The following is a 27836-nucleotide window of genomic DNA, read 5'->3' as shown; positions in this document are numbered from 1 at the left end:
GTTCATGTTTTAATTTTTAATCTTGCAGTAAACATTTTTCATAGCTCAATCATTAACGTAAAAGGAAAAAGTAAATCGAAAGCTAAACGTATTGGTCTCGATTCTCAGTGGTGGTGGACGAGTCATTTTTTTTTTAACTGTTTAAATCACTACTATATATTCAGTCCAATATAATATAATAATAAATATGAAATCTACATTAATCAAAATATCATATTTAAGCGTATCTTACGACCGGGCAATGCCGGGCGGCCTGCTAATACATGATAAATGATCACACTTTGCATCCTTTAGATTCTGCAAATATAAGCAGATAAACGAAAACTTTCCTATACATATTTTTTTTCAGTTCAACACAATCACCACCTTGAATAGCACGCTTAAGGAAAAAACGTTCTGCATCTGTATTTAATACAGAAAATCGTTACATTCTTTCCGATATTTCTGCCTATCTCAGAATGATCTTTCAAAGAGAGAGTAGCAATAACTTTCTCTCCATATAATTTATTTCCTCTCATCTAACCAGTCAACACCGGGACAGAATTTTATACTAGCAGCACAATTTCAGAGCACTGTCACGTTCTTTAGCAATAATATCATGACGTGAAAACTATATATATATATATATATATATATATATATATATATATATATATATATATATATATATCCCATACGTTAATAAACAGACATTAATACACATTCTTCTATATATATTTTAATCTGTTTTGTATGATGAAATATTATAGTAAATGTTTTATTAGTTGAATATTATAGTGGCTCCGAGATCACGAGATCACAAAGACCGAAACTTCAACCTGTCAATGTAAACCCAAAAATACATGTTTATATTTTATAAATCTAATCTATAAAATTAAGTCAATTGGATTCTTAAAATAAAACAGATATAGCTTACATTACATCACATCAATTACATCAATACTTCATTCTGTTCCTTAAATTTTTATATTTTCGACCATTTTAAGAAACTGTCCACAACTATAAGGTAAAAGAAACCATCCAAAATCTATGTGGATCCTAGACCATGGTCGGTGAATTTCCGATAAGGGTTTGAAGCTTATAGGAAGTGTCTCCGTTACCATCGCATTTCACCTTCCTGGTCTATACTCGCCTAATACACATACTTTCTTATGAAACTTTTTATTCTTAGATGTCCGGATGACCGACATGAAATTATTTTAGCATTCTTTTCTGTAATACTGCAGAAATAACCACTCGATATAACTACTTATACTTTGCAGATTGAATACACTTCCAAGATATTTCGGCGTTTTTATTCTATTTTATTTTATTTTTCTGTTCTTTAAGAAATCCTCGTCTAGCCATTTCTTTTATTTCTTCAAGTATTAGTGGAAGTTCCCTAATTGCGTTACGTAATGCATTTATTTTTACTTCTATCTCAGTTTGGAGAGAGGCGATTGCTGTCTTCAAAGGGTTTAACATATTTTGGTATAAGTTTGGATAATCTTATAGCATGACTGTTTTTTTTTTTTTTTTTGCTTTTTTTTTGGGGGGGGCGATGGAAGATGTTCCGTTTTATAATTGTAATAGAGGAAAATGGTCCTCCATCTCTGTAGCCTATGTGCAGTATACGTTGCTAAACTCTTTTCGCCTATAAATCGTTCGCAATGGTTTATGGTCGGTTTGCAGCACAAAATGTCGTCTGTGATCGAATCTATGAAATTTAGTGACTGCAAAAATGATATTCAATGCCTCCTTCTTGATTTGTTTGTAACTCTTGTTTGTAACTCTCTAGTAATGTACGAGATGCATGAGCGATAGGTTTTAAAGACCCGTCTTCAATTTATGTAATAGACAAGCGCAAATGTCGTACGAATTAGCATTAATAGCTATAATAAAGTTTAGATCTGGATTGCAGTGCGTCAAAAATAATTGTGATATGAGGATGTATTCTATTTTTTCAAATGTTTTCTGTTTTCCAGGCCCAATCTTTTTCTTTCTTTTTTTTTTTTTTTAATAGCTCATAAAAAGGAGCTCACAAATTGTCTATGTTTGGAATAAACACATAGTAATAATTTGCTAAACCAAAACAACTTTGTAGTGACGATAAGCTTTTCCCAGGAATGATATATTTATGCCACCCACTCAATATGGGTTTGGCCTTCTATCGTCTTTATCTATAATTTCTATTTTTTCCATGAAAAATTTGCAGTTTTCCTTCTTCAATTTAATTTTATTTAATTTACTAAAGGTGTTCATATATTTTTAATTTTCATTACTTTTTTTAAACAATTTTCTCTTCGACAATAAGGGTGGAAATTACAAAGTAATCATTTCATATGACTCAGTAATATGCAAGTGTTCCATTTTACCAATTGACGTTCCGTTAGTTCGCTTACCCATTTCATTATATAACCAGTTTTAATCGTGAATTCATTTTAATTTTATGTTTAGCCAAAATCAAATCCTTCGACTATGTATATAGAAAAAACATATAAAATAACCTTTCGGTTTATTTCCTGATTAATAAAACGTGGGCATATTCCTACACAATAAAATTCTTCAACATTAGAATATATCAACAAATACTATTGCAATCATCTTTTTGCTGCTTTCTCCAAAATTACAAAAATGTGAAATGAAAATTGTTTATTTGTTTTTATTTATTTATTTGCAAAGGAGTTCATTTCGGATTGAATAGTAAGTAATTTTCATGTTTATATTTCGAATCCTTACTTCTAATGTTTACAACATAGCCATGGGTAATGTTCGAGTAAATCTTCAACGTTAGTTTTGTAAAGTGCAGTTTGCAGGCCCGTGCTGCCAATGTTGTGACAATGTAAATTTCAAATCTTTCGTTACCAATGTTGTAACTGTAAGTTTCGAATTCCTCGTCGCCAGTGTTATAGCCTTGCACAACGATAATAATCAAGACAAACACAATGGTTTAGTTAACAAAAAATGCATTAGAAAAAGTATCTTACAGAAGTACACGTCATGGTTCTATGGGCCATAACTGCCATGAGTCACTACCCATTAACGTGTTAGATGTAACTATAGTTATAGTCTTTGAGTAAGTGTATTATTTCATTATTCCAGAAATAGGTATATCAACTTACCCAAGAAGAAGAAGAAGAAGAAGAAGAAGAAGAAGAAGAAGAAGAAGAAGAAGAAGAAGAAGAAGAAGAACGTAGTGTGTATGAGAGAGACAGTCGGAGAAAGAGAGACTGTTAGTTGCCCGTTGCCTTTATATTTATTAATTTATTGTCTAAGTTAAAACAGAACTTTTATCTGAAGGATAAGAAATTAGAAAAAGAGAAAATATATGAACGGAAAATAAGCACTCATAACGACATATTTGTTGCATCATTTTATTTCGTAGAAACATATAAATGAGTATATATATATATATATATATATATATATATATATATATACATATATATATATAAACAAATAAATGAGTATATATATAAATATATAGAAACAAATAAATGAGTATATATATAAATATATAGAAAAACTAAATGAGTAATATATAAATAGAACAAATTAATGAGTATATACAGAAACATAAAAATGAGTATATAGAAACAAATAAATCAGTATATATAAATATATAGAAACAAATAAATGAGTATATATATAAATATAAAGAAACAAATAAATGAGTATGTATATAAATATATAGAAACAAATAAGTGAGTATATATATAAATATAGAGAAACATTTAAATGAGTATATATAAAAATATATAGAAAAAAAATAAATGAATGTATATATAAATATATAGAAACAAATAAATGAGTATATATATAAATATATAGAAACAAAAAAATGAGTATATATATAAATATATAGAAACATATAAATGAGTATATATAAATATATAGAAACAAATAAATGAGTATATATATATAAATATATAGAAACAAAAAAATGAGTATATATATAAATATATAGAAACAAATAAATAAGTATATATATAAATATATAGAAACAAATAAATGAGTATATATATAAATATATAGAAACAAATAAATAAGTATATATATAAATATATAGAAACAAATAAATGAGTATATATAAATATATAGAAACAAATAAATGAGTATATATATAAATATATAGAAACAAATAAATGAGTATATATATAAATATACAGAAACAAATAAATGAGTATATATATATATAAATATATAGAAACAAATAAATGAGTATATATATATATATAAATATACAGAAACAAATAAATGAGTATATATATATATAAATATATAGAAACAAATACATAAGTATATATATAAATATATAGAAACAATTATATAAGTATATATATAAATATATAGAAACAAATAAATAAGTATATATAGAAATATATAGAAATATAGAAATGAGTATAGATATAAATATATAGAAATAAATAAATAAGTATATATATAAATATATAGAAACATATAATGACTATATATATATAAATATATAGAAACCAATAAATAAGTATATATATAAATATATAGAAACAAATAAATGATTATATATATATAAATATATAGAAAAAATAAATGAGTATGTATATAAATATATAGAAACAAATAAATGAGTATATATATATATATAAATATATATATAAATATATAGAAACAAATAAATGAGTATATATATTAAATATATAGAAACAAATAAATGAGTATATATATATATAAATATATATATAAATATATAGAAACAAATAAATGAGTATATATAAATATACAGAAACAAATAAATGAGTATGTATATAAATATATAGAAACAAATAAATGAGTATATATATAAATATACAGAAACAAATAAATGAGTATATATATAAATATATAGAAACATATAAATGAGTATATATATAAATATATAGAAACAAATAAATGAGTATATATATATATATATATATATATATATATATATATATATATATAAATATATAGAAACAAATAAATGAGTATATATATATACATATATATATATATAAATATACAGAAATAAATAAATGAGTATATATATAAATATATAGAAATAAATAAATGAGTATATATATAAATATACAGAAACAAATAAATGAGTATATATATAAATATACAGAAACAAATAAATGAGTATATATATATATATATATATATATATATATATATATATATATATATATATATATATATATATATATATATATATATATATAAATATATAGAAACAAATAAATGTGTTGCAGATGCATTTATGTTGAGTGTCACCATTTTTTTTGGTAGGATACGTAGGGAATTGAAAAAAATATCGTACTACAGAAACGATTTCTAAAAATACATCTATTAAATAAAACATCAAATTTTAATGTTTAGTCCCTATTTTCTTTTAATATATTTGGGGAACATAAATAAAATCCAGAAGTGCTATCGTAGAAGTTTTCAAAAAGCATTGATTAAACAAAACATTTGCAAAATATAGAATGTTCCAAACCGAAAGAAACAAGTTTTATTTTGCACTATAAACAAGGCATATTGCCACTTGGAATTCGCGATTGTGTCTAACAAGAGAATGTGGGAAGTTGAGCAGCAAGATGTCTGTTCACAGTACATTTAAACTTCTGAAAGTTAGTACAGTCAGAGAAACAGGAAAAAGGCAGGGAATTCCAAAGTCTAGCAGTCTGGTGGGTGGGTTGGTAGAAACTATTATAATAGAAGGGTTTCCAGCATCTAGCGACCTCAACAGCAAAGGAGTGAGCTTTTCATTTTAATCCTTAGCCTCCATTTTCCTTTAACATATTTGGGAAATATAAATAAAATCGAGAAGTACTACAGAAGAGTTTTCCAAAAATACATCTATTAAATAAACCATCAAATTTTGCAAAATATAGGATGCCCCATGTGTTTTTGTTTTTTTTTCAGTAATAAACAACTGCAGTTTTCTCCTCATCAACTTTTGCATTCTTCATGCTAACTCAAATAAATATTCCGTCACACATGGTAACATGGTAAGTATACACGGACCGAAACTAACATAAAGGAATCATATATTCTCGATGACAGTTAAATATTCATTCAAATATCATAGACCCATTTCAATAAAAAAATAAATAAAACGCAACACTCAAAAACAACACCAACAAATAGCAATCAACTCGAACTACCTTGTTCATATGCATGAAATAAAAAATTTTTATTTACAATTATTGGATATAGACTCTTTTTGGTCACCCAGACCATTATGAAGCCAGTTAGAGATAGTGTTCATCAACGTGTAATTAAAGACATTTTGTTTAGAGAATGTCCAGAAATTTTTCTTAATTTTGGATAATAAAATATCTATCATCAGAGGAAGTTTTTTTTTCCATCATCAGAGGAAGTACATATTTAGTGAAGACAGTTTGAAATAAATCCTGTCTCAGGATAAAAGAGAAAAACTCTGAAGAAAATTGTTCATGGTTACTTGGTAATGCAGAAATTCCTGGTAAGGGTTATCGTTCACATAGATTAATTCTGGGGAGTGCGAAATCCATGGTAAAACCCTTTTTTACATCTTAAGATGGAGGTAGGAGCAAATAAAGAAAGTTGCTAACCAATTTGTTTTTCACGTGATATGGTATTTATTGTTGGGATTACAAATTTCTCAAAATTTCTGGACTGTTTAAAAATTAGTCCACACAGTATTTACATGGGCTTGAGATGGAGAACTTATTAAACACAACTCGAACAAGGCATATATATTAAAAAATAGTTTTATTTAACACAGTAGTTTTTTTAGTGGTGTGGCGTATTAACTCTCTTTTGCTTGGTAATCCCTTACGAAATTAGGAAGGTTGATGTTAATCAACATAGAATTTTAATCCATTATATTTTTTTATTTGAGCAGAAAATTAGAAATGTTTTGATGCAGACGGTTACATATAAATCCATATGTCTGGATAAAAGAGAAAGGTTTAAAGAAAGTCATTCACTGCTAATTGCGTGAATAGGAATCCTTTGGGAAGGTATTTATCCATTAGCGTGAATCACTTCACCATGCCTATTTCCTGATATATAATTTTTACATCTCGCGATGGAGTTAGGAGGGCAGATGCCTCACTAAACTGTTTTTATTTTTCCCGCATACTATATTTATAATCGAAATTGCAATGCGCCTAGCCTGTTTACTATACCCATATGCGAGAGGACAAAAATTAGTCCCCGTAGAATTTACATGACTTTAGGACAAAACACGCAGTAAATATTCTACCATTTGTTAGATCTAGCGTCTATTTTAAAACTTGAAATTATCTTAATAGAGTTATTTCCCTTTGAACGGATATAGCGAATCTGTTATATAAATATAATATAAATAACGATTCGCTACACCTGTTTCCTTGTTTTTTGGATATCCTATTGTAATACATTGTTTATGAAGTGCACTAACAGAATTCGTGGAAATTCCAGTAATAATACCAATTCTTCCTGCTGGATATTTAGCAGGTGACCCTGTAAAGAGAGGCATTGGATGGGTTTCACAAACGCAAATTAATTCCATTTGAGGAATGCGAGACTTTCCACCATTGTCTATTGAAATGCCTTATTTGAGCAGAAATATGTGAGCGAAATATCAGTCAACGAAGTATAACAATAGACAACGGGAAATATTAAATATTCCAGAATGAAAGAATGTTTATATATATCGACACAACAGAAAGCGAACAGGACACAGAAACTTTATTTTTAAACCCAAATCGGAAGTAACAGGAAGTATTTTAAATCCGGAACTTATTTTAGCCTAACACCGTTTTCTGCTGACTTCCAGTCGGAACTTATCCTGTGATGCCGTAAAAGCAAATGAAATTATTGTTATTAATGGAAATAAATAAGAATAATAATTACCTAGGATTCCTTCAAGTTGTCGTTCTCTCAATTCCCATAGCAATTGTAAGTTGCTGTTGTTACGACAGAACTGTGAAGAGAAAACAATTTCATATACAACCCGGGAAGACAAAAAAAAAAAAAAATGATTCGGGGCTTGTCCAGAATACCCTCTATATTAAAAAACAAAAATAAAGAAAAAATCTGTACGATGTATGTACCCGTGATGAAACGAAAATATCACATTCTCCAAATCACTTAAATTGATCAAGTAGTTTTATTTTTAAAAAGAGATCCATTTTTAAATAAATCTGAGGTTTTTTTCCAATGGCTTTCTGAAATCTCGCAAGTTTGAATCATTCGGAATTATCGCCCTTGTTTTTAATCTGTTTCCAAGATGGCGTCGGGATATTGTGACTGTTTGCTTAGCCACAGAATTTGATTTTCTTATTTAAAAATAAAAAATAAAAGTACTTGATCAATTTGCGTGATTTTAGGTGTACAATATTTTCTTTTTTGTCACGAGTAGGTATAATGTACAAATTTCTCTTTATTTTTGCTTTTTAATGTAGAGAAAATTCTGGACAAGAGTCACTAATTCTTTACAATCGGATATCTATGAAAAAAGAGATCATCTAAAAAAAATTTTTTTTATTGCATTTTCACCCCAAACAAGGCACAGTGCCACTTTGATGTAGGAGGCTACTATTAGGGACACAGGCTACAGGGGTACTAGGTGGGGAGTTGGGCAGCAAGATGTCGGTTCACGTTACACTTGAACTTCTGCATGTCAGTACAGTTGGGGAAGCAGGAACTTGGCAGAGAGTTCCAAAGTCTAACGGTTCTGGGGAAGAAACTACTGGAGTTACATCTAGGGATCTCTACTGTGAAGGGGTGGATTGGTACTGCTTGTCGGGTTTGTCAGGGGTATTTACGTCGAGGGGGTACAAGTGCTTGGAGTTCGTCGGAACATACACCGTTAAAGTACTTGTAGAACAGGCAGAGGGATGCTACATTGCGTCGATGGGACAGAGGCTGAAGCTTGGATGATAGTTCAGGACCTATTAGGTTGGCGACTCTCTTTTGAACCTTGTCTAGGAGTGAGAGACTAATAGCAGATGCACCGGTCCAAATATGACAACAATACTCCATACATGAGCAAATGGTGGCCTTATAGAGGTACAGGATACTTTCAGGGGTCAGTAGCTTTCTAGCTCGGTAGAGAGAACCTACTTTTTTCGCAGCGGTTTAGCAATGCTCTCAATGTAATTGTTCCAACTCATGTTTCCTGTGAACGTTAGGCCGAGGAATTTAAAAGATGTGCTTTCACATAAAATATCTTTGGCCATTGCTATTGGTGGTAGAGAAGGTTTCTTGTAATTATTGAAGGAAACAAGTTTAGTCTTGGCAGCATTGAATGTGACCATCCATTTTTGTCCTCATTCCACTACAGATTGGAGGTCATTCTCTAGTGTTTCTGCCATTTCTTTAGATATGTGTTCATTTGTTTTCCTGTTGTGTTTGTTATAGAGCGTGGTGTCGTCAGCATATATACCCATCTCACAGACAATTTTGTCAGGGAGGTCATTTATGAATATTAGGAATAATAGAGGTCCAAGGATAGACCTCTGAGGCACTCCCGCATTTATATCATATTGTTTAGATGTACGACCGTCGAGGACAACCTGGATTTTTCTGTTATCTAAGAAGGATTTAATTATGTTAAGTATTCTTCCAGTCATACCGTATGATCTGATTTTCCTGAGAAGATCTTCATGCCATACCCTGTCAAAAGTCCTGGATATATCCAGAGCTACCACTCTACCCTCCCCTGCTTTGTCAAGTGAATGGTATACATGCTCAGAGATTACAGTTAGAATGTCTGCAGTGGAATGGGCTTGCCTAAATCCATACTGTTAGTCGGTAAGAAGTTTAGCATCTGTAGGGTGATGGACTAGAGCTTGGTTAATTATGGACTCAAATATTTTGGCAAAAAGTGGGAGGAGGCTAATGAGGCGGTAATTTGCTGGGTCAGTTCTTTCGCCAGAATTCTTGAAAACTGGTACTGCAGAACCAGTTTTCCAGCAGGCAGGAAAGCAAGATTCATTAAGGCATTTGTTATGAAGTTTGGAGAGGATTGGAGCTACTTCGGCAGAGCACTTTTTTAATAGCACAGCCGGGATGAGATCAAGTCCACATGCTTTTGCAGTGTCAAGATTTTTTATAATAGCATGCACCTGAGAAGGAGTGATTTTCAGATCGTCAAGTGTGGCGTCTGTCTGCAAAGGAAAGTCTGGGAGAAGGTGGTTAGCAGGGTCTAGTGTGGAGTTGGAGGCAAACCGACTGGCAAGCATGTTAGCCTTCTCGGTTGCTGGGCAAGCAACTTCATGATTGTTGGATAGTGGGGGAATTGTTGATTGCCCATTATTTACTACACTGTTGTAGATTTTCCAGAAGTCACGGGTTCCTAATTTCTGAGCTTCAATGCGTTTTTGGGTGGTTTCAGTAAATTCTCTCTTAGCTGTCACTGTTTCTTTCTTACAGTTACTTCTGGCTTCGATATACTTCTGTCTGTTTGAACTGGATTTATGTCAGTTAAATCTGTGGTACGTGTTCTGCCTTTGCGCGATGGCAGCTGCACATGTGGAAGTAAACCATTGGGGAGAGTGGGGCTTGCTATAAAATTTCCGCGTGGGGGGACATATGCTTCAATTGTTGTTTTGAACCATTCAGTCGTCTCATTTGCGCACTGTTCAGCAGGAAGTGAAAAGATATTTCGCCATGAGGCGTCTCTAATGAGATCCCTGATGGCTTCCCAGTCGGCCTTTTTATAATATCTTGTTGTTTTGAGCAATGGCTCTTCCATTTTGGCTCTAGAGTTTAGGATGATTTTAACTATTATTACTACATGATCAGCATTCCCAAGTGGGCTGTGGGCGTTCATAACACAATCATCAGGAACTGTGGTCAGAAATAGATCTAAAAGTGATGCATGTTGCTCTTGCTGGTCAGGGAAACAGGTTGGAAACGTAACCGTCTGTGATAGGGATCATGATAGATCATTATTTTTACAGGGTGCCCCCTTCCAGTACAATCCATGTTTTTCTTTAAGAAATGTGTGCAACTGTCAAAATATTTGACATATTTTGCAGTTATAGTTCCATACAGAGGCAGACAACATGGTGACTCCATCATATTCTTATATAGATTAGTAACAATTTAAATGAGAAAATCTACTTTTGTTGTTGCCATAGTTTTGTTTTGTATTGTTTTGCAGCAAGATTTTAAGATTGGAATACCTACCATTAAAATTGTCCCCCCCTCCTTCTCCTTCTCCTTCTTCTTCTTCTTCTTCTTCTTCTTCTTCTTCTTCTTCTTCTTCTTCTTCTTCTCTATTAAATAAATCTTAAATGTCTGTGTGTGTGTGTTCGTGTGTCAGCTAAAAATTTGTCATCTGCATTAAACGGGCACAAGCGTGGTACCGTTAAAAAGAGTGATCTCTCGGACACATAATACCAAAAAATTTGGAAAAAAATATCGTCAATTATTTCGTGTAGAAATGTCATTTTGTTTGATGGAGAGTTCAGATAAAAACCTTGCTTTTGACGCTATTTGCAAAGCATGCATGTGTGAACCGTCGTTTCATTCTTTCGTTTTAAAAAGCTAAATTTGCAACGTTATAACATCTGTGTCCTTGTAGTCCCATTGCTTACTAAGTTAAGTTATGCGAGTTTGCCCCTGGCACACATCATTTTTTTTTTTTTTTTTTCTTACAAAATTTTGCTTTTGGTTTCGCTTCTGGCTAATAGCACCCAAGTCCCTTTTTTTAATTATTTCTTACAACTGTTGTCACATTATTTTTTTAAATTAAAATATCATATTTAAGCTGATTTTAGGACCGGGCAACGCAACCACCCACCAACCCGCTTTCACAGAGAAACGCTGCTGACAGCCGGAGAGAAAAAAAATGCAATCAGAACAAATTATATCAGGAGCAAAATTGGTAAAAACCAGAAAAACAGTAAATGTAGTCTGTGTGGACAAAGAGACAAAATGGTAAATCACATAAGTGAATGCAGTAAACTAAGCTCAAAGAATACAAAACGCACATGACAGTGTGGGAAATGTAGTCTACTGGAAATTATACAATTATCTGCACTTTGAGTATGCAAAAAAATAGTACAGATAGCATTGGAAAATAAAAGCATGAAATCTTCTGGAACATGAAGGTCCACAGATAGACTCGTCCAAACTAGAATATCGGACATGATAATAGTTAACAAGAAGAATAAAGCCTTCCAAACTGTAGATATTGCCAACTCAACACTTTAAAGAGAGCAGATCAAGGAGGAAAATGGGATGTCGGCATTAATGCTTTGCAGAAGATATTGCCCAAAGACGAATATGTAGGTGTATGTGTGTAGCATATGAATGGCAGAAAATAGTAGAGAAAATGAGGATACTCACAGTTGACTTGACGTAGAAATTTTGTTTAAAAGGAAGCAGTACATAGAATAATACAAATTACATCTCTCAGTTTTAGACGGATATTATTTGAGTTTGTGTGTCACATATCATTTCACAGACGGAAGTGACATATCTCTATCTTCATTTACACTGATTTTAAAATCATCTTTATGTTGTTATGTTTGTATCCCCACACGAGAACTCACAAAACAAAGGTAAAAAGAAGGAGGTATCTCTGCTTGAAAGAGAAAAATAGTTAACTCCCCTTGGTTGTGAATTTATCGTCATAAAAGAGTCAAAAACATAAATAAATAAACGAAGACCCTGGACCAGAGAACTAAAAGCAATATGGAATATGAAACGAAGACCCTGCCAGAGAACTAAAAGCAATATGGAATATGAAGACAATCATTATAATACCAATAATTGTAGGCACACTAAGAACCCCCCCCCCCAAAAAAAAATAGAAAAATAACTGGGAGAAATTGGAATCAAAAGAAAGATTGGCACCATAAACTGCATGGCATTTACACTGATTTTAAAATCATCTTTATCCCCACACGAGAACTGACAAAACAAAGGTAAAAAGAAGGAGGTATCTCTGCTTGAAAGAGAAAAATAGTTAACTCCCCTTGGTTGTGGATTTATCGTCATAAAAGAGTCAAAAACATAAATAAATAAACGAAGCAAATATATGGACCCTGCCAGAGAACTAAAAGCAATATGGAATATGAAGACAATCATTATAATACCAATAATTGTAGGCACACTAAGAAAGCCCCTCCCCCCCCCTCAAAAAAAGAATAGAAAAATAACTGGGAGAAATTGGAATCAAAAGGAAGATTGACACCATAAACTGCATGGCAATGATAAAACCATCCGAAATATTAAGAAAAAATAATTGAATGAATAAACCAACCCCCATAACCAACGAACTCAAACAAATCCACAGATAAGTTGAAATACAAGTGAATAAGAATATATACAAAGAAGTTCATATAAAGAGAACTTAAAAATGTTAGTAATTGAAACTGTTCCCATTACCTATGGAACAACACACAGACACCAGTTTGTCTGAAGTCTGTTTGTTTGTCTATATGCCATGATTAAATTTGAAATACCATTTTTCAAGCCTGTCATTCAGTTTATCATGCTTAGGGTTGAAATAGCACTTCCATTGATAAACACTCAGATTCAATGGACGCATCTTAAAAAAAGACGCATCTTAAGAAAGGACTCATTGTTGTCCCGAAAAAAGACGGATCATTTTGGTTTACCTAGACAAAAACAAATAAATAATTAAATACTCCCCTCCGATTTCTGCCCGACTCCACATTAAATGAAATGTAATGAAACATTTCATTGTTATGCTTCGATTATTGTGAATTTATTGATTTTTTCCCCCCTATTGTTTGATTTTCCGACTGAGGTACATGTGATATTTAATCCGGCTGAAAGGTTATCAAAATTTAATGTAACGATGTTTTGTATGCATGTATATTGAATGGACAAGAATTGTGTTATGTATTGAATGGAACCTGTGCCAGTTGAAGCCAGGTTTAGCAACATATATGCTCGAAAAAAATAAAATGACCTTGGAAAGTAAGTAATTGAAAAAATAACCTCCGTTTATTTGTCAATTATGCATCTCACTGATCAATACACTTTCTTTTTTTTTTTTGCACATTGTATTTCGATACATTTGTATTTAAAAAACTATCAAAGTTTAAAAAGAAATGTAAAACAATAATTAAAGTTTAAATACTGCCGGGAAACGCCAGGTCGGGACAGCTAGTAACTAATAAATTACTAGCTGCCTTGAATTCTAAAGCAAGAAAACCACGATTAATGGTACTACCCCCGCAGGTCTACTCTCCCAGGCCTTTTCCCCGGCTTTTGGGTGGGGCAAGTTTATCGCTTGTTGCTTAAAGCGCCCCTGATGGGGAATGCCGATGGGGTTGCCCGTGCAATTTTTGTTGGGCTAGCGTGCTCTTCCTTTAGGGGCGTTAGCTGGACATCCTCACTTCCCGACCTTGTGTCACATCTTGCTGAGGTGGGCAGCATGTAAATATCAACCCCGCTTAAAATATTTAAATCTTTGCATGAAACTCAAAAACAAACATAATTTGTCTAAAAGGACTTTTTCTTCACTGACTAAGGATAGAAAAGATGAAGTGAAATATGAGAACAGATACTACCCTTTGCTTCTCGCTAAAAGAATAAGAAAATTAGAATTCCAATGCATTTATAACTTAATTTTATATCATAATGTATTTAATATTATTATATTAAATAATATCATATTTAAGCTGATTTTAGGACCGGGCAACGCACCCACCCACCAACCCGCTTTCACAGAGAAACGCTGCTGACAGCCGGAGAAAAAAAAAATGCAATCAGAACAAATTATATCAGGAGCAAAATTGTTAAAAACCAGAAAAACAGTAAATGTAGTCTGTGTGGACAAAGAGACAAAGTGGTAAATCACATAAGTGAATGCAGTAAACTAAGCTCAAAGAATACAAAACGCACATGACAGTGTGGGGAATGTAGTCTACTGGAAATTATACAATTATCTGCACTTTGAGTATGCAAAAAAATAGTACAGATAGCATTGGAAAATAAAAAGCATGAAATCTTCTGGAACATGAAGGTCCACAGATAGACTCGTCCAAACTAGAATATCGGACATGATAATAGTTAACAAGAAGAATAAAGCCTTCCTAACTGTAGATATTGCCAACTCAACACTTTAAAGGGAGCAGATCAAGGAGGAAAATGGGATGTCGGCATTAATGCTTTGCAGAAGATATTGCCCAAAGACGAATATGTAGGTGTATGTGTGTAGCATATGAATGGCAGAAAGTAGTAGAGAAAATGAGGATACTCACAGTTGACTTGACGTAGTAATTTTGTTTAAAAGGAAACAGTACATAGAATAATACAAATTACATGTCTCAGTTTTAGACGGATATTACTTGAGTTTGTGTGTCACATTTCATTTCACAGACGGAAGTGACATATCTCTATCTTCATTTACACTGATTTTAAAATCATCTTTATGTTGTTATGTTTGTATCCCCACACGAGAACTCACAAAACAAAGGTAAAAAGAAGGAGGTATCTCTGCTTGAAGGAGAGAAATAGTTAACTCCCCTTGGTTGTGGATTTATCGTCATAAAAGAGGCAAAAACATAAATAAATAAACGAAGCAAATATATGGACCCTGCCAGAGAACTAAAAGCAATATGGAATATGAAGACAATCATTATGATACCAATAATTGTAGGCACACTAAGAAAGCCCCCCCCCCTAAAAAAAATAGAAAAATAACTGGGAGAAATTGGAATCAAAAGGAAGATTGACACCATAAACTGCATGGCAATGATAAAACCATCCGAAATATTAAGAAAAAATAATTGAATGAATAAACCAACCCACATAACCAACGAACTCAAACAAATCCACAGATAAGTTGAAATACAAGTAGAATAAGAATATATACAAAGAAGTTCATATAAAGAGAACTTAAAAATGTTAGTAATTGAAACTGTTCCCATTACCTATGGAACAACACACAGACACCAGTTTGTCTGAAGTCTGTTTGTTTGTCTATATGCCATGATTAAATTTGAAATACCATTTTTCAAGCCTGTCATTCAGTTTATCATGCTTAGGGTTGAAATAGCACTTCCATTGATAAACACTCAGATTCAATGGACGCATCTTAAAAAAAGACGCATCTTAAGAAAGGACTCATTGTTGTCCCGAATAAAGACAGATCATTTTGGTTTACCTAGACAAAAACAAATAAATAATTAAATACTCCCCTCCAATTTCTGCCCGACTCCGCATTAAATGAAATGTAATGAAACATTTCATTGTTATGCTTCGATTATTGTGAATTTATTGATTTTTTCCCCCCTATTGTTTGATTTTCCGACTGAGGTACATGTGATATTTAATCCGGCTGAAAGGTTATCAAAATTTAATGTAACGATGTTTTGTATGCATGTATATTGAATGGACAAGAATTGTGTTATGTATTGAATGGAACCTGTGCCAGTTGAAGCCAGGTTTAGCAACATATATGCTCGAAAAAAATAAAATGACCTTGGAAAGTAAGTAATTGAAAAAATAACCTCCGTTTATTTGTCAATTATGCATCTCACTGATCAATACACTTTCTTTTTTTTTTTTTGCACATGGTATTTCGATACATTTGTATTTAAAAAAAACTATCAAAGTTTAAAAAGCAATGTAAAACAATAATTAAAGTTTAAATACTGCCGGGAAACGCCAGGTCGGGACAGCTAGTAACTAATAAATTACTAGCTGCCTTGAATTCTAAAGCAAGAAAACCACGATTAATGGTACTACCCCCGCAGGTCTACTCTCCCAGGCCTTTTCCCCGGCTTTTGGGTGGGGCAAGTTTATCGCTTGTTGCTTAAAGTGCCCCTGATGGGGAATGCCTATGGGGTTGCCCGTGCAATTTTTGTTGGGCCAGCGTGCTCTTCCTTTAGAGGCGCTAGCTGGACATCCTCACTTCCCGACCTTGTGTCACATCTTGCTGAGGTGGGCAGCATGTAAATATCAACCCCGTTTAAAATATTTAAATCTTTGCATGAAACTCAAAAACAAACATAATTTGTCTAAAAGGACTTTTTCTTCACTGACTAAGGATAGAAAAGATGAAGTGAAATATGAGAACAGATACTACCCTTTGCTTCTCGCTAAAAGAATAAGGAAATTAGAATTCCAATGCATTTATAACTTAATTTTACTATGCTTAATGTTTAAAAGTTTTTTAGGTAAGGTATGAAGCTACTTGATGTAAGTTACTAAAAATAAATACTATTTCAAGGTCAAGAACTATTGTGGAAGCTGGATAGGTTCTGATCCAGGAAACAGCAATTCTTCCCCCATTAGCAGAAACATCGCTCATAGAATGTGAAGCAAGGCTGTTCAGTTATTTCCCTTTCTAGGGATCATATAAAAAAACTTGCATTTTTGTGGGATATTCAGATTGGACTTATGATTAACAAACAGAAAATAATTATTAAGTCATTAATAACGAGTTACAACAGTAAATGTCATGACGTAATTGTTATGCAGATTTACCTATTCACTCATAATGGACTCTTCTAACTATTATAAAAATTCTCGAGAGTTAATTCTTTTATGAGGAAATATTTCAACCTAACGCGAGACTACAGTCTTAACAGTTGGAATATTTTTTTATAGAGGAGTCACCACTTATCAAGGCCCGGTGGCCACTCGAGGATAATGGTTAATGTATTTGGTAGTCATTGGGGCAATAGTGTAATAATCGTTATTAGTGGAAATTTGGTATAAGTTGATTATTTAAGAGAACGGTTTATACCAACAACATTTTTTTGTATTCACTTTCTTGTACAGTGTATTCTTCCTACCTAAACCTGTTATTCGCGCCTTTCTTTAGAACCCATTCCTAGGGCAACAAGATGATTATGTAATAATTATGATAAGAAAATATGTGCAAAATTTTATTTATTCTAGACCTTACTATAAATTTTCTCCTTTTTGAGGATCTTTGATGTACAGCTTCAAGAACATCTCTTATCAAGGTTCAGCAATAACTTTCGATCACCACTGCCTGCATCCCACCCTCTGTGTCTAATAGTAGCAGTTCCTTTCAAACAACACAGTATGTTTCCGTTGCAAAATTCACTTCTCCTCACAAGTTGTCTATGATGACTGGATTATGTCTTTCATCATCAACAAGGAGAATTCATCTACGAAATAATCGTCTCAGCTTCTATACAGGCTTGAGAAATGTGTCGTGATAGACAAAGAACAATCTAATGATTCTTAAAGCTAATTTAGAACCAAACTTGCGCCCTCGAATCTATGGAATCCGCCGTTAGAACAGTAAGTTGCGACAGAGTATCCAGTTTTTTTTTTCTTGTCGAAATCGCTTGAGGCAAGGCATGAAACCACTTGATGTAAGGAGCTAACAAGAGCGAAATCTGATTATTGCAAAAACAGGAAATGCCTATTGACCTTAATCTTGAAAAGACCAAGGCTGTAGGTAGAAGGAAAAAAATGGGCAGGAAGAGAGTTCCACAAACTTGCAGTCCCTGGCAAGAAGCTACTGGAATAGGAAGCTGTATTACAATGAGGTATTAAAACAGCGAATTGATGAAGACTTCTACACGAACGAGTCACACGAGCTGGAACAAAGGAAGCAGGGAATAGATCAGTCAATTATGAGGAACACATGACATAATAGTATTTGTACAAAAAAAAAAAACTGAAACTAGCAACATCGTTTGCAAATCAAAAGGCTTGCTTAGCCTTTAATCACTTTTATGGCAAAGATGAATAATAAACTGCCTTCATGCTTATACCTTGGTAACGTTCTTCCATTATTTTGATGTCTCCATGAAAGAGTCCACTTTGTTCTGCCCTCGCAACACTCAGGGTCATTGGAATATTGCCCATCTTGATGCTCGTTCAACTTATAACACTTGAAAATAGGTGAGATGGATGTACATAATTGGGAAGCTCCAAAGGAAGATCGATCACTGTGGAGGAAAACCAACAGAGAAAGTTGTAAGATTTTTGAAGAGCGGCGTGTAGAGCTTGTTGTCTTAAAATGCGTTTTAAGAAAACAGGATGATAGTGTAGTATCAGAGAAATTGCAACAGGAACTGAAGTGCACTGTATGTGGCAGATACTTTCTGTCAAAAGCTGGTTTTGTTAATCATATGAAATCACATAATCAACAAGTCTTATGAGGAAGCTTCTACAGCACAACTGGCAACGTCAAGTTGTCATATATTTGGTCTAATCTGCAAATCTAAAAGTGGCCTGACACGACATTTCGAGGATTCACAATATTATCATGCGATCATTTTTACAAGAAGGAAAGTTTTTATGCCACATTTGTGAACTTTTATGTATGTCTAAAGCTGGAATGAAGAGTCTTCTATGTGCACACTGACGCAAATATATATATATATATATATATATATATATATATATATATATATACACACAGGTTTAAAAGGTTTTTGAAAATTTTAAATTTTGTTCAACATCCAGATTCTTATTTTATATATATATATATATATATAATACATGCATATATATATATACATGCATGTATGTATATATATATATCTATATATACATGGTGTCCATAAAGTCTGGCTACATAATGTAGCCAGACTTTGTGGAAGCATCCTGTAGATTATGTAGCCAGACTTTGTGGGCACCCTGTATACACACACACACACACACACACACACACACACACACACACACACACACACGTGTATATATATATATATATATATATATATATATATATATATATATATATATATATATATATGAGCAAACAGTTAATAAAATATGTTAAAAAACACTTTGAAATGAGTTAAAAACATATTTAATCTGAAAAGGAAACACTAGATAAATGGATAGTCCTTAATCCGCGGAGTTTCGAAGAAATACTCTCCTTCTCATCAGAGGGTAGGAATTAGCAAAATGCGGGATCGGATTTTGCATGCAGAAGTATTTGATGAAACAACAAGTAAGTCAAAGATCTTACTTGAAAACAAAATAACTTAAGCAGAGGGAATATGGTAATGAAAAAGGTGATTACACATGAATGGATAGTCTGGTGGAAGATAAAAAATACAGTGACGGTAAAATCCAAATCCAAGAAAGTTAAAAGAATTTCTATTTGTACAAGTAAAATCCAAAGACATCCCGTAATTAGAAGAAGATGGTCCATAATAATCCAAAGGCAGAAATCCATGGAATAATTCACAAAAATATGTACAAGGAAAAAAATGATATTAATAAAAGAAAAATAAGATGTGCTTTTCACTCTACTTCCGAGACATAACTATAAATAAAAAAGATCTGGGAAGAGAAAGGAGAGAGAGAAAAAAAAATGATAAAGTTAAATATAAAATATAAAATAAAGGGAAACAAAAGTCAAAATGACCCAGACAGGAAATGTTAAAGGCGCGAAAATATATATAGGGCAAAATAATATAGGTGAACTGAAATATACAGGTCATCACTTAAAAAAATGTCAGCAAGCGTTGTTAAACGACACTAAAAGGAAAATAAAAAAGGAAAATAAAAATAAATAAATAAATATATAATAAATAAATAGAAAATAAAGAATAAATAAAAAAATAAAAATATAAAATATAATAAAAATAAAATATAAAATATAATATATAATATAAAATAAAATAAAATAAGAATAAAAATAAAAAAATAAAAATTATTTAAGGGGAGAAGATGGTCGGTATCTGTAATTTCAGGAAAAAAAGTAAGTAAATTCATATAGTAAAATTTAAGTAAATATACATACAAGATATGAAGGTATGGGTAGATTGATATATTAAATAGATAGGAAAGTTTAAAGAATAAAACAGAAAATGCAGATAAAAAACCGCCCATGCAAAGAAGAGATAAAGAATTAAAATAAAGGATTATTAAATTATAAAGTATCAAGAAGTATGTCGAAAAACGATAAAGTTAAAGAAAAAATATTTTATATCTATATAAAGGGTAAAAGTAATAACTATGTAATTTCAAAATTGCCATAATTAAATTTGGACTTATGTTTACAGAAAGAGATCAGTTCATGTTTAGAATTTATTATATTGTTGCTTTGAGGGGAAGTAATTATAGTTATAGCTTCGGTTGTGCAGAGGCGACATGACTTAGAGACTGGAGTATAAGACTTAACTTTTTTTATAATAGTCCATTTGATTGAGAAGGGAGTATTGTTAGAGTTAAGTTTTTTAATTAAAGTGGTTAGATAAGTTCCTTGGTTATTATTAGAATTATTGTTGTTAAAAGAAGAAATGTGGTTTGATATTCTTTTCTTAATTAATGTTGAAGTAGTGCCGATATATGTATGTACTTTATTAAAAGCTCGAGGTCTGGTATTAATATTAATTTGCTGATTTGTATTAGTTAAATAGTTTGAATTTTGTTCATAGTGTTCAACAAATGGTGGGACAATGTCTGTATGAGGACTATTTTGGAGGGGATAATGAGTGTTGTTAGTGTTAGGATGGCTGTTAGGAGAAATATTATTATTCTAATTATTATTATTATTATTATTATTATTATTATTATTATTACTAGTTGTATGATTGTAGATGGAAGGGCTGCTCGAATGGTGTATTGGATTAGTAACTATATCAGATGGAGGATGAGAAGAAGAATAACTTGAAGACGAAATATTAGTGTCTGTTATGGGAGGATTGCATGGGAGCTCAGTAATAGTGCAAGAATATATAACATCTTTATGAATACAATCATTATTGAGTGGGCAAAGATGTTTGTTATTACAATTACAGTTAGTTTTGGGTTTAATTGGGAAAGGCATTTTTTGAGCTGATTTAATTTTTTTGTTATTAGATGTTAAGATTCTTTGTGCTAAATTAGGCATTGTTGAATAAGAAATCCTGATTGAATTTTTACTGAAAATAGAACTATATATGTGTGGGTATTTGAAAGAGTTTTGTACAATGTTGAAGAATTCCTTAGGTATATTAGTTTTGACATTTAGGCTAAATGGAGGATTAAACCAAATTTTTTTTTTCTCCTGATGCGACTAGGTGGGTTAGAGGCATTGCGATTAGTATTTTGGTTTGGATTATAAATGTAGACTGGTTCATTGTTATTGATAGCGGCAGATCTTGTTATTTGAATTGGTTTCTTACGAGTCATATTGTGTGTGATTACAGATTTAAGGCGGCCTACAGGAGGAGCATAATTGTTGTATTTAATCTTTTCCTTGTGTCCTGAGTTCCATAAAGCATTATTGAAGAAAGTAGCATTTTGATTAAAAGTTTTTTTATCAGCAGAAAGAGCAGAAATTCTTCTAGAGACAGATGGTACTATAGATTTTATAATTGAGTTGGGGTGGTTAGAAGATTTATGGACATATAAGAGCGTAAGATTAGGTTTATGATAGGGGCTATGAGTTTCGGTGTTACGATTAAGTGTAACATCTAGAAAATTTGAAGTTTTTTTGTTTGGTTCGATAATTATAGAAAGGCCAAAGTTATTGAAGAAGTTATGTAATTTTTTAATAGTTTTGTTGTACTCTCTTGGCCTGGCTGTTGTAGTAAAAAGGGCATCGTCTCCATAAGGACCCCCTTGGATATGTTTAAAGTGGTATTTAAGTTCTTTCAGTAAGAAGAGTCCCACTAAATCTGTAACTTCTGCAGAGTCAGAAGCACCCATCAAGATGTCAAAATTATCAGGGGTATCCTTTCTAGTCCAAAGCTTATTGTTAAATTGTATAATGGACTTTCTCGCTAGGAGAATTAATTTTATTTCTAAATTAGTTAAATCAGAATTTCTTTTAGCAAAGATAAGAGCCTTATTTAAAAGGATCGGAGAAATTGATTGATAATAATTTTGGATGTCAACTGTTATAAAGTTAAGGAGGTGTTTATTTTTAAGGGAAACAAACCAATTAATTATGGAATCTGAATTCAGCCAAAGAGGGAAACCTACTTTTTCTTTAATAGAAGGGATGATTCTATCTAAGATATTTTTGCTTACAGCTCCTAAGTCAGAGTTAGATGGGCAGATCAATCTGATGGAGGGGTTGTCATAGAAATTAGGTTTATGATCTTTGAGGGTGAATCTAGGAGTACCCGGAGAAATTATTTCAGTCATGTTCATAGAAGTCAGTAAAAGTTTAGCTTCAGAATTAATGGAATCTAAAGTCTTAGGAGGGACTATTTTATAAGATTTATTAAGTTCTTTATACAAAAGATTTTATATGTAGGATAGTCAAGTTTATAATAATTTTTTGTCGTATCATATATGTTTATTCTTTTTAACTTTTCCGCCAAAATTATTTTCGAGAAACCGGATTATTATGGTGTTTTTGTTTCTTAAATTTAATTTTTTTGACTAAATTTAACATGGAATTCTCAAACTCTTCGAGGTAAGGGTTGTATTTGGGGTGGGCAGTAGTTTTTAATCCATAAAATTTGGCAGCAATTCTTTCGAATTTCTTTTGTTCTCTATGAGAGTTGATAGGGAGTTCATTTAAGATTTCTGGGTGAAGTTGGTCTTCAGAGGAAATAGGCGCTTTAAGTTTATTTTTAATGCTTCAGTCATGGTGACAAGCCTTCCACCTTATATTATTTTAGGAAAGTGTTCAAAGCAAGACCAAATTTGTGGATATATTCCTGTTGGGTAGGAATAGGGATATTTTTGTCAGACAGAGGAATGTGTTCCTTTTCAAACATATCTGGAGAGAATAAAAAGCCCAACTAAATGGGAGCTTATAATAAAATGAAAATTACAATTGAATTTACCAAAATGATCCAGATAGTAAAATTAAAGTAAATTATAAACATTAAAGAATTAATATTTATAAAATTATCTCAGCCAGATATAAAAGCTCAATAAAAACAAATAGGAAATAGAGCTTATATATATATATATATATATATATATAGACATCTAGGTACTCATGCACTTATTGATCCGTGCTGAAATAATAACATTATTTAAAAAGCCATTCTTAACATGGGGAGGGGAGGGTGTTTTGTACCTATTCTGTACTTTAACCTTACAATTGTATAAAAAAAAGATTATAAAACTTTAATTAAACATGGAAATACGATTTAAAAAATAGCGCGGATCAGTAAGTGCATTAGCGCCGTCATCTATGAATGTAGATTTCTGGTAAATAATGATTTCCACTTAGCACAATGCAGTACTCTTCCGTACAAATAAATGAGTTAGTCTTCAGTATGGTAAAGTCTATCCATACAAAATAATCAATCTCATATTGATATAACATAAGACAAGAAAACAAATATTTCATACAATAAAAAATATTTATAAAGTCCCAAGAACACGCTGGTAAAAGAGAACTTGTTTCATGTGTAAGGAGAAATTGCGTACACACATGTAACACTTACATGACAAAAGATCTATTTTCTCTTATATATGTGTGTGTGTGTGTGTGTGTGTGTGTGTGTGTGTGTGTGTGTGCAATCCCTTGTTTAATAATAAGTTGCGATTTACTTGGCAAAATAATGTACTTCCAAACTCGCACATATACAGACGATTAGCACATCACTACACATGCGCACTACTAATTTCCGCCAAAAATGTTGATTGACGTGCAATGTTTGAGTCGAGTCATTAGCGTAGACAAGCATGGGATTTTCTTTTGTCTCTAATCAGCATCATGGTGATGAGGAATGGTGTAGTGAGCGACAAAGTTTACCATTAAGTGACCAAAATAAAAATACTTAACATCATTACTGCATTACTGACAGAAGTTTAGTGTAATGTACCAAAAAACATGACAGCCCAAATACTGCAAAAGTGCCTCGAAAACAAATGTATAAACCTATTCATTTTACTCTTCCTAACATTTTATCATTGAGTTTGTCAATGAAAACTCATGAACATTGACTCGTTTTAATCAAATGTCATTTTTATAATTGAGTGGTGAAGTTTTGATTACGATTTTTTCAAACTGTGGATAATTCACGGCCATTAAATTATCGACTCAAGCTACCTCGATATCTCAACTAATGAATCCACCTTGTTCTGCAAGAACTCAAAAAATACGAACAAACATTATCTGGTTTTATATCTCTGTAAACTTCCATTTTAAACATAAATAAAATATCTCTTTTTTGAACTTAAGCGTTTGAACGTTATGAGACATTTGAAAACATTTTTGAAAATCACCTCGTCGCAAAACTTCTATGTAAAGTAAACAATATGTCCAACAACAAATAATAAAGAAATTCTTTTATGCTGGACTCTGAGCCATATAAAAAAGGCAATTATATATATATATATATATATATATATATATATATATATATATATATATATATATACAGGCGGCAAAAAGAAAGTCTGCGCTTGTAATTTAAAAAAAAAACTGCAAATTTAAGCTAAATTCAATATAACTTTTTAAACAAACTATATCTCATTTGATTCGTCTTTTATTCTTCTATAATTTTACCTGTTCATATTTGACGCTTATCAGCTTGATATGCCGGTTTCCGCTGATAATAATTAGCTTCTCATGCAGCCAAAAGAAGACAAACTCAGATTTCTCTATTCTACTCAATTAATTCAAATGAAATTTACAAAGCGTGTTCACATATACAATTGTTCAGTTCGATTTCCTACAAAACACCTTTAAGCCCCAATTAGATGTAGTCTCTTGGTAGTGACAGACGGCAGCGAGATAGAAGTGTGGTGACGATCCCTTGGTCTGATTTTGACACACTCAAACTTGGCTCCAACTCTACTCTACTGGCCTTGTACTCAGAAACGTCCTTGAGTTGGGTTTTGCCAAAGCTAGAACGAAATTACAAAACACAATAAATTCATAACTTCACTCTTCCTGTCAGCCAGGTTACCCGCCGCTGTTTGAGCACCCAATAATGCTTAACAGTTAATACCAGCATAGTTGCCCAGCCTTACTCAGTGTTTCAATGGGGAGCTCTACCACTCCTAGAGGTGGTCACGCTACATTCCGCCCCCACCCCCTTAGACATTGGTTTCTATGCAAACGAATGAACTGTTCGGCTAGGTGCCGAGGTAGGTATTTTAGGACGAACTCAAGTGCATCAGGTACAGAAGAAAAATACCGGAACAAATAGAAAGCTATATGTTATGTTTTTTATAGTATTTATTTTCAGGACTGATTATTTCTTGCACTGTCTTTTGAAATAGAATGCTGATTTGAGGTTTTGGTCAATCATGAGTTAATACGCAAAAAAAAAAAAAAAATACAAAAAACATTATCACAGATGATTACGTTTCCAACCCGTTTCCCAGACCAGCAAGAATATCAGGCATCACTTCTAGATCTGTTTCTGACCACAGTTCCCGATGACTGTGTAACTAATGCCCACAGCCCACTTGGGAACGCTGATCATGCAGTGGTAATAGTTGAAATAGCCCTAAACTTTAGAGCCAAAACTGAAGAGCCACTGCTCAAAACAACAAGATATTATAAAAAGGCTGACTGGGAAGCCATCAGGGATCTCCTCAGGGACGCCCCATGGCAAAATATCTTTTCACTTCCTGCTGAACAGTGCACAAATAGGACCACTGAATGGTTCAAAACAGCAATTGAAGCACATGTTCCCTCACGGAAATTTTATAGCAAGCCCCACTCTCCCCAATGGTTTACTCTTACTTGTGCAGCCGACATCGCGCAAAGGCAGCATGTGTACCACAGATTTAACCGACATAAGTCCAGTTCAAACAGGCAGAAGTATATAGAAGCCAGAAGTAATTATAAGAAAGAAATAGTGACAGCTAAGAGAGAATTTACTGAAACCACCAAAAAACGCATTGAAGCACAGAAATTAGGAACCCGCGACTTCTGGAAAATCTACAACAGTGTAGTAAACAATGGGTAATCAACAATCCTCCCACTATCCAACAATCATGAGGTTGTTTGCTCTGCAACTGAGAAGGCTAATATGCTTGCCAGTCGGTTTGCCTCCAACTCCACACTGGATCATGCTAACTACCCCCTCCCTGACTTTCCTTTGCGGACAGACGCCACACTAGACGATCTGTAAATCACCCCTTCTCAGATGCATGCTATCATAAGAAATCTTGACACTGCAAAAGCATGTGGACTTGATCTCATCCCGGCTGTGCTATTAAAAAAGTGCTCTGCCAAAGTAGCTCCAGTTCTCTCCAAACTTTACAACAAATGCCTTAATGAATCTTGCTTTTCTGCCTGCTGGAAAGCTGCTTCTGTAGTACTAGTTTTCAAGAATTCTGGCGAAAGAACTGACTCAGTAAATTATCGCCCCATTAGCCTCCTCCCACTTTTCACCAAAATATTTGAGACAATAATTAACCAAGCTCTAGTTCATCACCTTACAGATGCTAAACTTCTGAATGACCAACAATATGGATTTAGACAAGCCCTTTCAACAACAGACATCCTAACTGTAATCTCAGAACGTATATACCAGTCACTGGACAAAGCGGAGGAGGGTAGAGCAGTAGCTCTAGATATATCTAAGGCTTTTGACAGGGTATGGCATGAAGGTCTTCTCAGGAAAATCAGATCATATGATATCACTGGAAGAATACTTAACATAATTAAATCCTTCTTAGATAAGAGAAAAATCCAGGTTTTCCTCGACAGTCGTACATCTAAGCAATATGATATAAATGCGGGAGTGCCCCCAGGGTTCTATCTTTGGACCTCTATTATTCCTAATATTCATAAATGACCTCCCTGACAAAATTGTCTGTGAGATGGGTATATATGCTGACGACACCACACTCTATAACAGACACGACAGGAAAACAAATGAACACGTATCTAAAGAAATGGCAGAAGCACTAGAGGATGACCTCCAATCTGTAGTGGAATGGGGACAGAAATGGATGGTCACATTCAATGCTGCCAAGACTAAACTGGTTTCCTTCAATAACTACAAGAAACCTTCTCTTCTACCAATAGCAATGGCCAA

General features: G+C 32.7%; 1 protein-coding gene across 6 annotated transcripts in view; it reads right to left on the bottom strand.

The window, feature by feature from the left end:
* LOC145246711 (uncharacterized) overlaps positions 1 to 27836 on the bottom strand; it is a 186390-nt gene that overhangs the window by 120297 nt on the left and 38257 nt on the right. For 4 of the 6 annotated variants that reach the window (XM_080108445.1, XM_080108446.1, XM_080108453.1 and 1 more), the window contains exon 2: positions 7861 to 7930. In XM_080108445.1, the coding sequence (XP_079964571.1) occupies positions 7861 to 7930 (70 nt within the window). Of the gene's footprint in view, positions 1 to 7860; positions 7931 to 18695; positions 18823 to 27836 lie in introns of those variants that run through there. The other 2 variants (XM_080108448.1, XM_080108447.1) reach the window with 2 other exon arrangements.

Source organism: Euprymna scolopes, chromosome 24 (genome assembly GCF_053919585.1).
Source record: "Euprymna scolopes isolate OS-2025 chromosome 24, ASM5391958v1, whole genome shotgun sequence".
Taxonomy (NCBI): domain Eukaryota; kingdom Metazoa; phylum Mollusca; class Cephalopoda; order Sepiida; family Sepiolidae; genus Euprymna; species Euprymna scolopes.
The sequence above is the reverse complement of the archived record's forward strand: the minus strand, read 5'-3'. Positions and strand labels throughout refer to the sequence as shown.